At 45.4% G+C, this 14,614-nt stretch overlaps 1 protein-coding gene across 3 annotated transcripts in view; it reads right to left on the bottom strand.

The window, feature by feature from the left end:
* Positions 1 to 494: 494 nt before the first annotated feature.
* The window catches only part of ANO4 (anoctamin 4), a 383,517-nt gene continuing 369,397 nt past the window's right edge, over positions 495 to 14,614 (bottom strand). For 2 of the 3 annotated variants that reach the window (XM_008064696.1, XM_021715859.1), the window contains 4 exons: positions 12,159 to 12,278; positions 5,709 to 5,814; positions 3,562 to 3,757; positions 495 to 1,271 (listed from right to left, as the gene is read on the bottom strand). In XM_008064696.1, the coding sequence (XP_008062887.1) occupies positions 3,566 to 3,757; positions 5,709 to 5,814; positions 12,159 to 12,278 (418 nt within the window). In that variant the 3' untranslated portion in view covers positions 495 to 1,271; positions 3,562 to 3,565. Of the gene's footprint in view, positions 1,272 to 3,557; positions 3,758 to 5,708; positions 5,815 to 12,158; positions 12,279 to 14,614 lie in introns of all 3 variants that reach the window. The other variant, XM_021715858.1, reaches the window with a different exon arrangement.

Genomic DNA, 14,614 nt, shown 5'->3' with positions numbered 1-14,614 from the left:
GTGAGTGTGCCACTGCACTCCAGCCTAGGCAACGGAGTGAGACTCAACTCAAAAAAAAAAAAATCAGCTAGCATCAAGTTCAGCCAGTTCAAAGATTAAGCTCCATTGCCAACTATTTGGATAACTTTCTGTCTGGAGTCACTGCTTTCCTGATTGACCCAGACAGCTTAGTTTTTAACAAAAATTACAGTGTTGAAGTAGGAATTTCTAATTTTCTCGTCCTGTGAAGACTCACGAGATTAGGGAGATTAGCACCTCCCCAAGTCATGGCATACTCACTAGGCCTTATATTCCACTATCAAGGCTGGGAAAAAAATGTTCATCAGAAGCATATGCTAATTTTTCGGCCATATTGTTTGTTTGTGCATGCCTTCATCCATTAAATATTTGGTTTCTTACAAAGTCCCTCAGAAGATCCCCTCGCATCAAAGAGCCTCTCCTAGATGATCCCCTTATTCTATGGGGAAAAAAATACAACAGAGTTTCAGAGGAGCCAACTGAAAAAGTTCCATGTGCATAAATTTATTTTCAATTTTATCGCATCACATTATACAAGCATTACACATGGCTTCATGTTGATGACTATTTAAATGTGAAAATTCATCATTCATGTCAGTACTTTTTGGCTATTTACAAGTAAGGAATTTCTATGTACTTTATATATCTCTGCATTTGTATGTACATATGTAGGAATACATGACTATACATATGTACACACAGAAATACATCTATGGCCATACACATAGCTATAGATATGTCATATATAATAATCTCCCCCAGAAAGATCTGAAATTAAAAAAGAAAATAAAGAAAAATTTGTAAACAGGGTCTTGTCTGTGTCACTGGTGGCATGGAATTAGGACCCTATGGTGACATTCTAGGAAAGTGTGTCCAGGGGTCTGAATACCTTTTTAGCCCAGTGTCTGTAAAATTCACATGGGACAGAATGCAAAAAAGGTAGCAAACAGGCTGAAAAACAGGCCCAGTATACAAGTTCCCTTGGTTCTTAAAAACTTGAGCGTGTAACTGCCCACAATGTGCATGCTTGCTTGGTCGAGTGGTCTAAGGATAGATAGCAACAGTGCTAGACTGCAGTGAGACGTCACGCGGCGTGGCTCCCACACGGCCGTCCTCGCTGGGTGCTGACCGGCCACGGCACTGGCCTCCCAACATGCACTGCGGTTGCATTGTAGTCATTCACTTGGATGTGCTTTGCACAGCTGGGAGAAGTAAGCACAATTCAGGTCCTTGGCCTGGAAAGGAACGAGTATCTGGAAGGAGAAAAGAAAGCATCAAGACCCTAGATACACACGATCACTTACCAGAGGGATTCTGGACTTACCATACATCAAGGGCATCCAGGGCGTTCAAAGAATCTGTAACCCCAAACTGAATCAGGGACAGTATAGACACGACTGTGCCTGTTTTACGGATGAGCAGACTGAGTCAGAAAGGCAGTTTGAAGCACGTGGCATCCTGCCAACTGCTGGAAGAATAGAGACAGACAGACACCATGCTTTTAAGCAAAAATAAGAGATGGTTCCTTTGGACAGAGAGCAGCCAGCCATGGAGCGATCAGGACCCACCCCCCAATTGGTTGCTGGCTTGCGGCCCAGCATACCCCCAGGTGTGGATAATGCCGCCACGCTCTGGTCTCTGGTCCTGGAGCTCTTTGGGAATTTCTCTTCCTTTTTAATTTTTTTATTTTTTTTTGAGTTGGAGTCTCATTCTGTCACCCAGACTGGAGTGCAGTGGCCGCTCCCGGCCACCGCAGCCTCGACCTGCCGGGCTCCGGCGATCCTTCCGCCTCAGCCTTCCGAGTAGCTGGAATTACAGGTGCGCGCTACCACGCCCGGCTGATTTTTTGATTTGTGGTCGAGATGAGGTCTCGCCTCTTCCATCACGTCTGCCACCCGCCGGCCCCAAACCACATCATCCTGGCAGTCCCTCCTAGAGACTGACAAGAGCCTGGGAAGAGGATCAGAAAGGGGTGGGGGTGAGGGGTTCTGAGCAAATAACAGCATCCCGGAAGGCTGAGGCCCGAAAGGGTTTCAGAGCATGGAGTCCAGCTTATTTACATTTGCAAATATGGAACTGAATCCACGGGATGCCCTGCCCAGGCCATCCAGGGGGAGCCCAGGAAAGCCAGTTGGGTATCTGGCAGACCACGGCAGCATGACAGCACAGACCTCGTGTGGCGGGACATGGCACTCACTTTGGGCTGAGTCCAGAACCCCACATAGCCTCATATCCGAGCTGCTAGGTATTCTGCCAAGCAGGCCAGCTCAGACACGTCAAGTAATTTTCTCTCCCAAAGTCACGTAGTCAGTCGCAGGTCTGGGAAACGGTCAGATTCCTAAGTAAAACATTTCTTGCCCTCAGTGAAGCCAAGGCCTACTTTGGAATTGACAGCAGGGTCAGTGTTCTACATCTTAGTTCATCCCCGTGGGCTTGGGGTCTGGGTTATTTCCTCCAGGTCCACCCTGATATCCAACTCTTAATAAAAACCTTCTGGACTCAGTTCAGATCGGGGTTGATACAACTCTACTAACATAACAACAAACATCTCCGCAGATATTTGCTACATCTTAATCTATAGGAAAAGTGAAAGCCATGCTTTTTTCCTGTATATCTCATTTTTCTTTGGAGACCAGATTTTGAAAAATGTTTTCACAGTTAATCTTCATTCAAGTGTTGAAGAGAGAATTAAAGGGCCAGGAAGACAAATGGAATCCAGTAATAAAATTAGACCTACAAGAGATCAGAACGGAAAGCTCACTTTAACATTTCATCACTGAGGAAGCTGAGGCTCAGAGGAGCTAAGCGACTTGTCTGAGGTCACACAGCCGGTAACTGACTTGCTAGGGAGAAGGTTTCAGAAGAGCTTTCAGATGAGTTATACGGGAACATCACAGAGCTTTCTTACAATGTATTCAGCCTTAATCCGTCAAACCTCTATTAACTGGATGTGCGTTTAATGAGATGATGTACTTAACACCAAGCTGGCTAGTTGGAGAATACAATTACAGTCCACTGAGCTTTCCCTTAGATGCCCATGTTGGGGCTGGTGAACCCCTTCACTATCTAAACACTGTAAATTGCTGGTACACATCAGCCTATCTCAGTACATGGGGTATTGCTGGCGACACCCAGAGACGTTAGAAGGAGGATGCCTGGGGGGGCGGATGGGTCTGGGGAACCCTTGGAGGGCGCGATGTGACATGGGGCAGCCTGGGAGGACACAGTGAGCCCATGGCAGAGGAGAGGGTGCCTGCAACCAGAAAGAAGCGCATGCTTCCCTGGGGAAGTTAAAGAGACCAGCACAGCTGGTGCAGAGGGAGAGGACACCTGCCACCTCTGGAAGCCTTGCCTGCCAGGCCAAGGTCTGGCAAGGAGGAGAGAAAAGCCACAGGAGGCGCGAGGGAGGAGGGATCAGGCTGAACCCGCAGTGATTCCAGTAGGAAACAGGCGGATTCTGGAAGCTTCCGAGGAGTCCATTTTGACCCGCATCACTGCAGCCACGGCGAGCTCTGTGGCAGGCCGAGGACGCCTCCAGCCTACCTGGTCACGGCCACTCGTTGTGGTGTGCCTTCCCGTTCTTTTTTCTCTCCTTGCGTTCCTTCTGGAGACGCTCCAGTTCCGCTTCATACATCATCTCCTGAATCAAGTACTTCTCTCTTCTCATGCGATCCCTCAGGTCTTTGGGGAGGTCTGGGATCAGATACGAAATGAGGTGCTTGATGCAAAACACCAGGTGCTGAAACACAGAGCAGAAGGCAAGGGAGTCCGGCCTGCTGTCCACCCCCAGCGGAGTGACTGCGGAACTCAAGGCAGAAGGGAGCCTCGGGGGTGTGGGGGAGTGGGACGGTCGGGGAGGGCGGTGGAGCCGGCCTGGGGAGGAAGGAAGAACAGAGGAGAGGTGAGGCCTGAGCCTGGTCTCAAGGTGCCACTTGGGGAACAGGAAAGAGGTCAGAAGGAGCCGGGCTCGGTGGCTCAGCCTGTCATCCCGCGCCTTGGGAGGCTGAGGTGAGTGGATTGCCTGAGCCCGTGGGCTCGAGACCCGCCTGGACAACTTGGGGAGACCTCATCGCTACCATAAATCAAAAAATCAGCCGGGCGTGGTAGCGCGCGCCTGTAGTTCCAGCTACTTGGAAGGCTGAGGCGGAAGGATCGCCGGAGCCCAGCAGTCGAGGCTGCGGTGGCCGGGAGCGGCCCCTGCACTCCAGTCTGGGCGACAGAGTGAGACTCCAACTCAAAAAAAAAATAACAAGAAGTCAGAAGGAAGGCAGGGGAGAAACAGTCGGGGGATTCAGGGGAGAGACAGAAGGTACACCACATGGTCAGGAGACCTGGGTGTGACCTCCAGCTCGGTGGCTCTTACTGCTTGAGACCAGTCCGTCTACCTGAGGATGAGCTATTTAATTTCTCTGAGGCTCACGTCACTCACCTATAAAATGGGTATTATCGGGAGAATTATAAGAGAAGGTTAAAAAAATGCCTTGTAGACTGTCACATGCTTTAACCAATCTTGTTTGTAAGAATTATCAGTGGGCCTAGGGAAGTGATCATTTTAGGAAGAAATGTTTTTCTTTTTGGCAACTGTCACAGATTATTTACCCGAAATCCTGATAACTGGAATCCTAGAATCGCTGTCACTGCTGTCCATCCATATTCTGGTGACCAATTAAGTACCAGATGATAATTTAAAGGCCCTTACATGTTCAAATGATACCACTAAGTATTCTTGATTTTATTTAAAGCTTGATACATTTGGTGATGCATGGATGGTGTACGATTCTGCCCCTAAGAGGTTTTTGTGTATATTTCTAGTATTTCTAATTAACAGAATACTGAAAGGAGATAGAAAGTTCCACTTGAAAAGTCAAATAATAACTTCACGCAGTTCCATTTTTAAATGTCGTCTGAAAAATTTTAAGACAGCGGTGGGTTAAAAAACATCATTAAAGAGAGACTGGGCCATTGATAAGGTAATTTCCAGGGAAGAACAGCTTCTCATTGCCTTCTCTTGGTTACCTGGAGTGAAGGAAAAATCATCTCGGAAAAGTCTAGGAAGATTTTGATCCAAGCCAAGAGGCAACCGTGGCTTGCATTAATCTGGCCCCAATCTAAGTTACAAGAGATGACATTTCTACTCATGACTAGAGTTATAGAAATGCAAATATTTTTATAGCAAATTTTAAAAGACAAAAAGAAAATAGATAACACATTTTTATTGGTGCATAATATGGCAATTTTTTTCTTTGTAATTCCATTTGAATCTTAGATAATGCATCCTTATTTGTGTGCTTGAAAATAAATAATGCAATGATGACACACAACCAGAGGCACCGCCTGTGATGCCCAGCTCCACGTGTTCCAAGCCACAGACACAATGCAGCAGACTCTCTGGGCATGGGGGCAGAAAACTGTATCTTCCCTAAAGGTTAAGAACCATGGTCTTAGCATATTAAATTTTGGGCCAATGAGTTCTGACTCGTTCATTAACAACCAACAAATGGGCTTTAGAATATTTCTTGGAAAATGCAAATACTTCAACTACAAAAAAGAAAAAGGGATAAAAGAGACATTACATAATATGACTCTACTTCTTCTGGAAGTGGACAATCCCATTCAAAGTCCCCAACACTTTTATTCCTGGTGACTTCATAATGTCAAAGGAAACAAAGGAGTAGGCTGAGCGAACTCACCTCAAACACGATGATAAACGCCAATCGAGCTGCTAGGACATGCCAGAACTGCAGTGTATAGCCATAGGGCACCAGCGAATGAGGAGGGTCTCGGTAGTCCCGGTACCTACAGAGACACAGGAAGATGCTGCACTTCACCATGACTTTTCTGATTCCCAAATTCCTTCCGTTGTAGTCCTCATTCAAAGAGCAAAAAGGTTGAAACGTTTTTCCATACTAGATATCTATTGCTTTGCTTGTCCGACATTTTTCTTCTGACAAAAGAGTATGTTTTCTCTTCTAGGGAATCATTCATGTGAGTTGGATGGGGCTAGCCCTTCTCTCTTCTCCCCAGCTCAAAAGATGAGCCTCTCCTGATCATAGATTCCACACTAGTGTGTCTGCTGGAACTATCGCAAATGGTAAAACCTGGAACTGCTGGTGCCTTGAATGCAGAAGTCAACATAGCAGAGCTGAACCAGGAAAGAGGCTGTGTCTTCCTGCTGCCACCTGTGGCTTAGGACCTGGTCATTACCAAAGTTCATATTACCCATAGACTCTCCTGGATACCAGCAATAAAGTTCTTTCTACTGAAGTCAGTTTGCATTGGATTTCTGCCATTTGCCACTAAGAGCCCTTCTGAGTGTATGCTGGAGGGTACGCTTTTGAGTAAGCATCCAATTTCACAGCTGTTGGTTGAGCACCTAGGAACTCTAATTTACGTGACTCCATTTTATCCCCACCATTGCCATTACTGTCACCACAGGTGGGAACACTGGAAAGTGACTTACTCAGTGTCACACAGTTTCATGCTTTTGAACCCAATGTGTTTTTCATTAGCTCCAGAAATGTGGAAATCCAGAAACACCAGTTATCCCAATAGTTCTGCAGTGAGGACATATCAAACACCCTTGTCTGCATAAAGATTTTGATCATTCAGCTTCTCATGTAGGACAGCACCTACCCTCAAGACCGGCACTGATTTGCATACTGGATAGTTTCTTATGCAGAGTATCTTTGAAACATATCAGGGATTACAAAAATATAAGCTACTGCCATTATCATCAGCACAATCATCAACTTAATTATTATTTCATATGTAGCAATAATGTATCATGATTATTTTGTCCTTAAAGTGATATTTATGATAAGTATCAAGTGCCAAAATTAAAAATAACTCTGTTAGTGTCTTCAGACTGCTGGTTCTCTGTGGTGATGGGGATTAGGTAATCATCAAAACCAGTTCATTCTTTTTTTTTTTTTTTGAGTTGGAGTCTCACTCTGTCGCCCAGACTGGAGTGCAGCGGCTGCTCCCGGCCACCGCAGCCTTGATCTGCTGGGCTCCGGAGATCCTTCCGCCTCGCCTTCCAAGTAGCTGGAACTACGGGTGCGCGCTACCACGCCCGGCTAATTTTTTTATTTATTGTAGAGATGAGGTCTCGCCAAGTTGCCCAGGCGGGTCTCGAACCCGCTGGCTCAGGCAATCCACTTACCTCAGCCCCGCAAAGGTGCGGGATTACAGGCTGAGCCACCGAGCCCGGCTAAAACCAGTTCATTCTAACATGAGGTTATATAATCCATTTCTGCTATAGGTTCAATAACTATGGAATTTTAGAAAGAAGAATTTTATTCAACACTAAACGTTTGCACGAACTATCCTAGCTTTTGTGGCTGATCTGTATGCTCTGTTTACTCAGTGCTCTGTGCTTTTGCAATAGGTGGAACCATTGTTTCACTTCTGAGCTCAGAACTTTCTTAAGCTTCTCCTGTAGGGCGGGTCTGGAGGTGGTGTGTTCTCTTAGGGATTGCATGTCTGGGAAGGATTTTAATTCTCCTTCATCAAGGAAGCTTAGCTTGGTGGGGTAGGAAATTCTTGGCTGGAATTGCTTTCCTTTAAGAATGATAAAGACAGGGCCCTGGTTCCTTCCCTTTTGGCTTTTAGGGTTTCTGCTAAGAGGTCTGCTGCAATCAGATGGGTCTTTTTGCAGAGTACAGCTAGTTAAGAACCATGAATTGCATTTTCTGCAATTACGATAATAAGCATATTTCTTTGCTTATCTTTAGCAGCCTATATTTCAGATATAGTCCAAGTAAATATTCTAGAAGAACAATAGCAGTATGCTTTTTATTATACATGTGGCTGATTATTAGACAAAGGTACATTTATAAAAGGAGGAGCCTCAAGTTGTTTCAAGAGTCATCTTCGTTGATTCCTTGTGCTTTTTACACAACAGTGTTCGTTAGAGCTGGGAATTCTTTTCTGGACATCAGTTTCCAGATCAATAACATGTTTCTCCATCTCCCTAGCTCTAAAACCTTAGCCCCTGGCTCTTCCCTTCTATGAGTCCGCAGATGGTTGCTGCAGGTGGAGCGCTCAGTTCATGCTCCAGCCTATTCCTGGTCCCACTGGCCTTTTCCATCAGGTAGAGATTTGGGAGAGGGTCATGCTCAGATGACATCTGTGCCTCGTTTCTCTGCTTTTGATGTGGTGCTGTTGACTTGCAAAATGACTGACTGCGTGTTCTCTGGAACTTGCACAAAGGAAACACTTCCCTCTGCTGCTGTGGAAACAGCCACAAAGCCGAGTTTCAAAGCTAATAAAATCAAAGTTTTACTCCTCTATCCTTCTAGTTTGGTACTTTCAATGATATTAAGCAATTCCGTGGAGTTAGTGTTCGGAGGAAATTTTTTCAAATGACTCAGAGTTGTTTTTAGGAAGTGACACTTTAAATGTCTTGTCTTCCATTTTACATGCAGGAAGGTAGAGGTTCCCTTTTGGCTTACACGAGCGCATTCCTTAAAGCTGCTTCTGTTTCTTAAGAAACGGAGAGATTGGCGACTGGTCTGCAAATATTTTTCTTGCAACAGGTAGAACTAATTCATTCCCATTTCAAACCATGAAAATAAAAGCATACAAACATTTGAAAAAATAAGTGAACCTCATGCAATCTCCATCTAAGTCAAGACACAGAACATGGCCACTAGCTTAGAAAGCCTTGCTGGCATTCCCAGCCACCCCGCGTGGCGACCACCACACAAAGTTCTGCAACTGCCACCGTCTTGCTTCCTTTATAGTTTTGCTACCTGGGCATTTTTCCTAAATGAAACAATCCTTGTTTTTTCTGCTTTGAACTCTCTATAAATGGCATCATACTTTATGCTTTTCGGTGATTTCACCTTTAATGACAGTGCGATATACTTTGGGGTTCACTGTTCTACTCTGTTTTCTATTTATCTGTTCCCCACTCACTGATTCATTACCATAGTTTTGTACTATGTCTTAACATAAGGCAAACCTCCCACCTTGTTATTCTTTCTCAGAAATGTCTTGACTCTTCTTCATCTTCTGCATTTTCATATAACAGTATTTTGGACCACAGGTGCACAGAATTGACCTAATCATAATTCTTTATTGTTATAACTTACCTTATTGGCCCATTCATGGTCCTCTCTCTCTCATTTTTATGCTTATCTGATGCTTTGATAATAAATGAACTCTCATAAATCCACCACGGATCCCAAGAACTAAAACGTTACAGAGCTTACACCAATTGCTCCCCCAATCTGAATTTCATTTTTATCATGAACTTGTAGGTATATGTGTCTATACATTTGCCTGAATATTAGACCACTTGATTTTGTTTTAGAACTTTATAGAAAGGATATTATACAGCATGCAGTTTTCTAGGGCTTGCTTTGTTCACTGTCATGCCACTAAGATTCGTCCACACTGTTGCATGTAGTTAATTCATTTTCATTGCTATACAATAGACTCTAATGTGACTGTGTTACATTTATTTTATGTAGGACATATTTAGATTTGCTCACGGCTGGTCATTTCTAATTTTTTTTCAGCTTCCCTGACCATGGAAGGTCTTGGAAAACAAGTTCAAGTTCACTTAGTTTAGCACATTCCCTCTGGGTAAAGTTGGTTGCAAGGCTGTGTGTACACTCTAAGTTCCACTTTCATTTAGTTTTGATGCATTTGAGGAGGTGATTTCAAAACTTTCTCCCATATGTTTAGATGTTTGCAGCTTGAGAGATCCAGGAGCCTTGCCTGCTGTGTGTCTTAAAATAGAAGTCCCCGTTTCTACTTTTCATTATGGTATATGTATATATAGACCACAATGAAAAGCTTTGGATAAATCTGAAATATCATTTTACCTTATTTTGATTTAAGTTTTTTTTTTGAGTTGGAATCTCATTCTGTCACCCAGACTGGAGTGCGGTGGCACGCTCACAGCCGCCCCAGCATTGACCTACCGGGCTTTGGCAATCCTTCTGTCTCAGCCTTTCAAGTAGCTGGAACTACAGATGCACACTACCACGCCTGGTTAATTTTTTTTTATTGTAGAGTTGAGGTCTGGCCAAATTGCCTGGGTTGGTCTCAAACTTGTGGGCTCAGGCAATCCACTTGCCTCGGCCTCCCAAAGTCCTGGGATTACAGGCTGAGCCACCGAGCCAGGTCTGATTTAAGTTTTAAACAAATTTTTCTTTAGGGAAGTCCTAAGAAAAATGTGAAACAAAACAATCATATTTTAAATTAGTGGTGACAACATCAACAATTCCAGCCACATTACTACTTTGTGGCCTGGGTGTTTATGCTACTACGTAGGACAGGCAGGAAGAGTTATGAGACAGGAGGGACAGGAGGAGAAAGGCTCTGCATTTTTATCTTATTTTAAAATTGATCACAAGGGCTTTAGCTCCAAATAACATTTGGCATTTTATTTGGAACCATGTTCTCGGAACCCTATGTGCCTCTAGCAATGCTTGCTAGATAATTCCGTGGCTGAAACACCCTGGAAAAGCAAATGGAGACTCTCCTGGAGAGGGCTGCCATTGCTGCCTGGCTGCAGACTCTCCACTGGGATCACCAGCTACTCCTTCTCCTCACCTCACGTGCTCCTTGCGGGAGGAAGATGTGAGCATCTGATGCGACCTGACAGCCACTGACCACTGGGAACTTGGTATGACATCAGAAGAGGTGGGGCGGGGGGTGCCATCATGGTTTGGCTGAGTCCCTGGCTTCTGTCCTGCTCTGTCTTCTGGGAACTGCCCTGCCCTGGGTCACTGGGGGTTCATGCCTCTGCTCTCCACCTGGTGAGCGGTTAGAGCGCTGCTTGTTTTAGCAGGCCAGGCAGGCATCTCTATGCAGGATCCAGTGTCTGGACTATAATGAAGTGAGTGAGTCTGTGCGACTGCAGGTCCCCACATCTAGTTTCTGTGGCTGTGCCCGTTTCTCTGAAAAAACAATTGGGGGCAAAGGAGAGAGACTGGCCAAAGAAAACGCAGGATTTAAGTCGCTAGGTGGTTACTTTACAAAAGAAGCATCACCTGGTTTTGGTTCACAGAAAGCTGAAAACCGTCATCCACAGGCGTTATTTATTCACGCCAGAGAGAACGATGCGGGAGCTTCAGCAGTATGGCTCTGTCCACATCCTCTGCCGGTCAGGGTGGCAGGGGAGGGACCGTCCCTGCGATGCATCTACTGGTGCAGCTATCTGAAGAACTCTGTGATGAAAGCCGGGGCCTTGGTATCGCCTCTGGATTTCTTTACTGAATTTCTTTACACAAATAAACGATCATATCTGGTCCTCAGCTTTTCCTTCTGTAAAATGAGGGACTGAAGTGGGCCATGACAAGGGTCTCCATGTCAAAGAGCTTGAGACCCTATGGCTATCCTTCCTCATGCTATCATTGCACGGAGAACATGGAATGTCGTGATGGAAAAGCCACAAGAGTCTTCTAACATCCAAGAGGTGCCACGGAACTTGATTTCCACAGCTGCATACAGGGAGTCACATTGAGCTTTTGGTGAATGGGTTTCTCACCTGTCAGTTGGGCTAGCAAGACCTTAGAGGGTGGATGTGGTTTGTCGGGAAAGTACCGGTTCCCGGCACCTAGTAGGGGCCGAGCAATTCCTCCTTTATGGATTACTATATAAATACACACCAAGGGCACAGTTTCATTAGTTCCCTCTTCGAGGCAGAGAGTGAGGCCGAGCATGTGCTCAGAGGCCACCGTGGTGGAATCGGGACGAGCTGGGCCTCTTTGTCTTGTGTCCGAGTCGCTCCGCATTTGGAAATGTGATGTCGTGGAGTTGGCCGGGGAGGAACAAGACAGGCGCCCCCAAAAGCTTGCCACTCAGACCACCTGGGGACGGCTTGTCCCCGAGTCCCGGGGCCGGGTCTGTAACCCTTGACACTAGATTTTTAGTGTTTCCCTTAAACCAGCAGTTCTTAACTTTGCATCTAGGCCCTGAGTGTCACCCCCTGAAATTCTGTTTTAATTGGTTTGGGTCGCAGCCTGGACAAGAGAAGGTTTAAACATTCCCCAGGAGCTTTTAACACATATAGAAGGTTGACAACCATGGCTTTAAGCACATACAGCCAGAAGGGTCGTCAGATCATTGCCTCCCCGCAGCAGAGCCAGGCCGGCTCGGGGGAGCTCCACCAAGTGCCTCCTCACCTGCAGTACTTGAGAGGAGTCCCTGAGAACTCACTGCCGTCAGACTCGGGCTCCGAGCGATTCTCGAAGTCAGAAATTCGGAAGACGGACAAGCTGGCGTTCACATAGCCCACCATGCACCTGCAAGAGAACACACATTCCCCCATGGGAAGGCAGCTCGTCTGATCAGGAGCCAGTTCATAACAGCCCTCCTTCCCAGAAGTCCCTGCAACTGGGGTGCTTTGGCCTTGTCGCTGTACTCAAGTTGGGCCATGCTGAAGAGCCCTGGGCAGGCCAGTAGAATCAGGGACAAGTCGCTTCTTCTGTTCTAGTCCTTCCTGTGCAGAACCATCATACACAACACCCCTACCCCAGTCAATGCTCCGGTGAAGTAGGGGAAACAGCACTGCATGGAGAGCACAAATCCTGTGTAAGTTATAGCTTCTCTCTTGAGGAGACACATACATCAACACATGCCCTCATTAATGAGTACACACACACACACACACACACACACACACACGTATTCTCAAAATGTTCCAAATACAACCAGTGTGAATGTGATCCCCCTCCTCAACTCACATCCCTGCTGATTCACTCAGGACTGTATCCCCCCAAATCATCACCTGCTTTCATGTCTCTGCCCAAGTTGTCTTTTCCGTGGGAATTCCCTCCCTCTTCTTTCACAAGTGGCAACAAGGCTTATCCTTCAGGCCACCTGAAATGCCAACCTCCTGGGAAGACTTTCTAATCTCCACGCAGAGGCCTCCCTGTCCTTGGTTCGGTCATGCCTCCACCCTCGGCTCCCCATGGCCAGACAGCAGGTGTGAAAGCTGGCAGCATATGTGTATGGCTTCTCCTTAGGACTGTGTTCTTTTGGGAGAAGAGCAGGTATACTAGGGACTATTTCTATCCTAGGACCTAGGATAGTCTAGTACTGCATAGGAATCCAGTAAATAATGAATTCACTTGATTTGATAGGAGGGAAACTAAAGTAGCAGAGAGTCTACCAATCATTCCAGGTTGAGTGGGTAGATAGAATCAATGATTCTGCCAATCATTGTATCAATGCTTCCATTCAAGAAACAGCACTTTTAAAAAGTATGTTGACAAGTAGCTGTCTTAGAAACATCATCAATACACGTGTCTTTAAACAGAGTTTTACATGTTGAAATTGTGGTGAATACATCTACTTTACTGAAATAACAGTGTTTGAAGCATTACGTGAAATTAGCACTCTAAGATATATCTTTTATACATTTTTCTTTAAGCAGTGTTTTACATGCAGAACATTGTCTTAAGCACGGACCAGGAACAAAACTATTGCTTGGACTTCCCAGGGGCAATAAACTTCTTGAGAACATGGTTTCCATTCTGTATGGGGAGGCAGTATGTCATAATATCAAAAGCCTGGGCTTTAGGGTCAAATTTTAGCTTTGCTGCTTTCTTGCTACATGATCTTGGTGAGTGATATAACTTCTTTAATGTCAAAGTGCCCCTCATAGGGTCATTATGGGGATGTACAAGGCGGGGGGGGGTCTCCCAAAAACCTGGAGTTTATTTTTTTTTAATTGTGTATTTATTCTTACATATTTAAACTTCAATCACCTTCAAAGTACTCTCTGTTTCATGCAATACACCTATCGAGATGCTTTTTCACTGCTCAAAACAGTTTTTGAGCTTGTCAAATTTGATGGTTTCTAGTTTTCCTTGGAGAACTTTTCCATCCAGAGACAACAAAAACAAGTCACTCGGGGCGAGTTTGGGTGAACAGAGAGGATGGGGCACAGGGGTTGTGTCATTTTTAGTCCAAAACTGCTGAACACTCAGCACGGTGTGGGCAGCTTGTTCATTTAATATCATCCATCATGAAATGGGCAAATGCACTGAAAGAATCTCCAAACAAATTCACTGAAGCCGAACACAGCCTCTTACAACAACACTAACTGGTGCCTATGGGGCCCTAGAACACTTACCTGGTGGGGGAAACCTGTACCATAAGGGTCCTGCCCTCCAAAAGATAATTCTAGGGAGTCTAGAATATAGCCCACCATGCACCTGTATAGCATGTGATACTGAGCTTAGCCTGTAGTGAGATAAATATGAGTGGTGATTATTCATTTTATTTATTTCTTGTATCTAGTGGAAGGTCAATTGTTGATTGAATCGATGAATCATGATCTTCAGACTGTCTTCATTAAACATCTGGCATGATTACCCCAAACTACTCAACACTGAGCCATGCATGAACATGGTTCTGCAAGCACTCGGGTTCTGTGTCATCTCTCTCAAGACAAATCGTTGACTTTATCATGGCCTTAAAAAAAAGTGATCCGAGCTCAGGGACTCATTTGTCAAGTCACTCACAGGTGAAACAAATGGTCAGTGGGTGTGTAACACACAGTAACCCACCTGGCAGGGGGCCTCCCCTCCTCCCCGAAAGAGTAACTTGGAATCATGGCTCCCTGTCTATGAAC

Source organism: Carlito syrichta, unplaced genomic scaffold, assembly GCF_000164805.1.
Source record: "Carlito syrichta isolate Samal-C Ts95f unplaced genomic scaffold, Tarsius_syrichta-2.0.1 Scaffold307930, whole genome shotgun sequence".
In the NCBI taxonomy this organism is placed as follows: Eukaryota; Metazoa; Chordata; class Mammalia; order Primates; family Tarsiidae; genus Carlito; species Carlito syrichta.
This window is presented reverse-complemented; position numbering and strand designations above follow the sequence as displayed.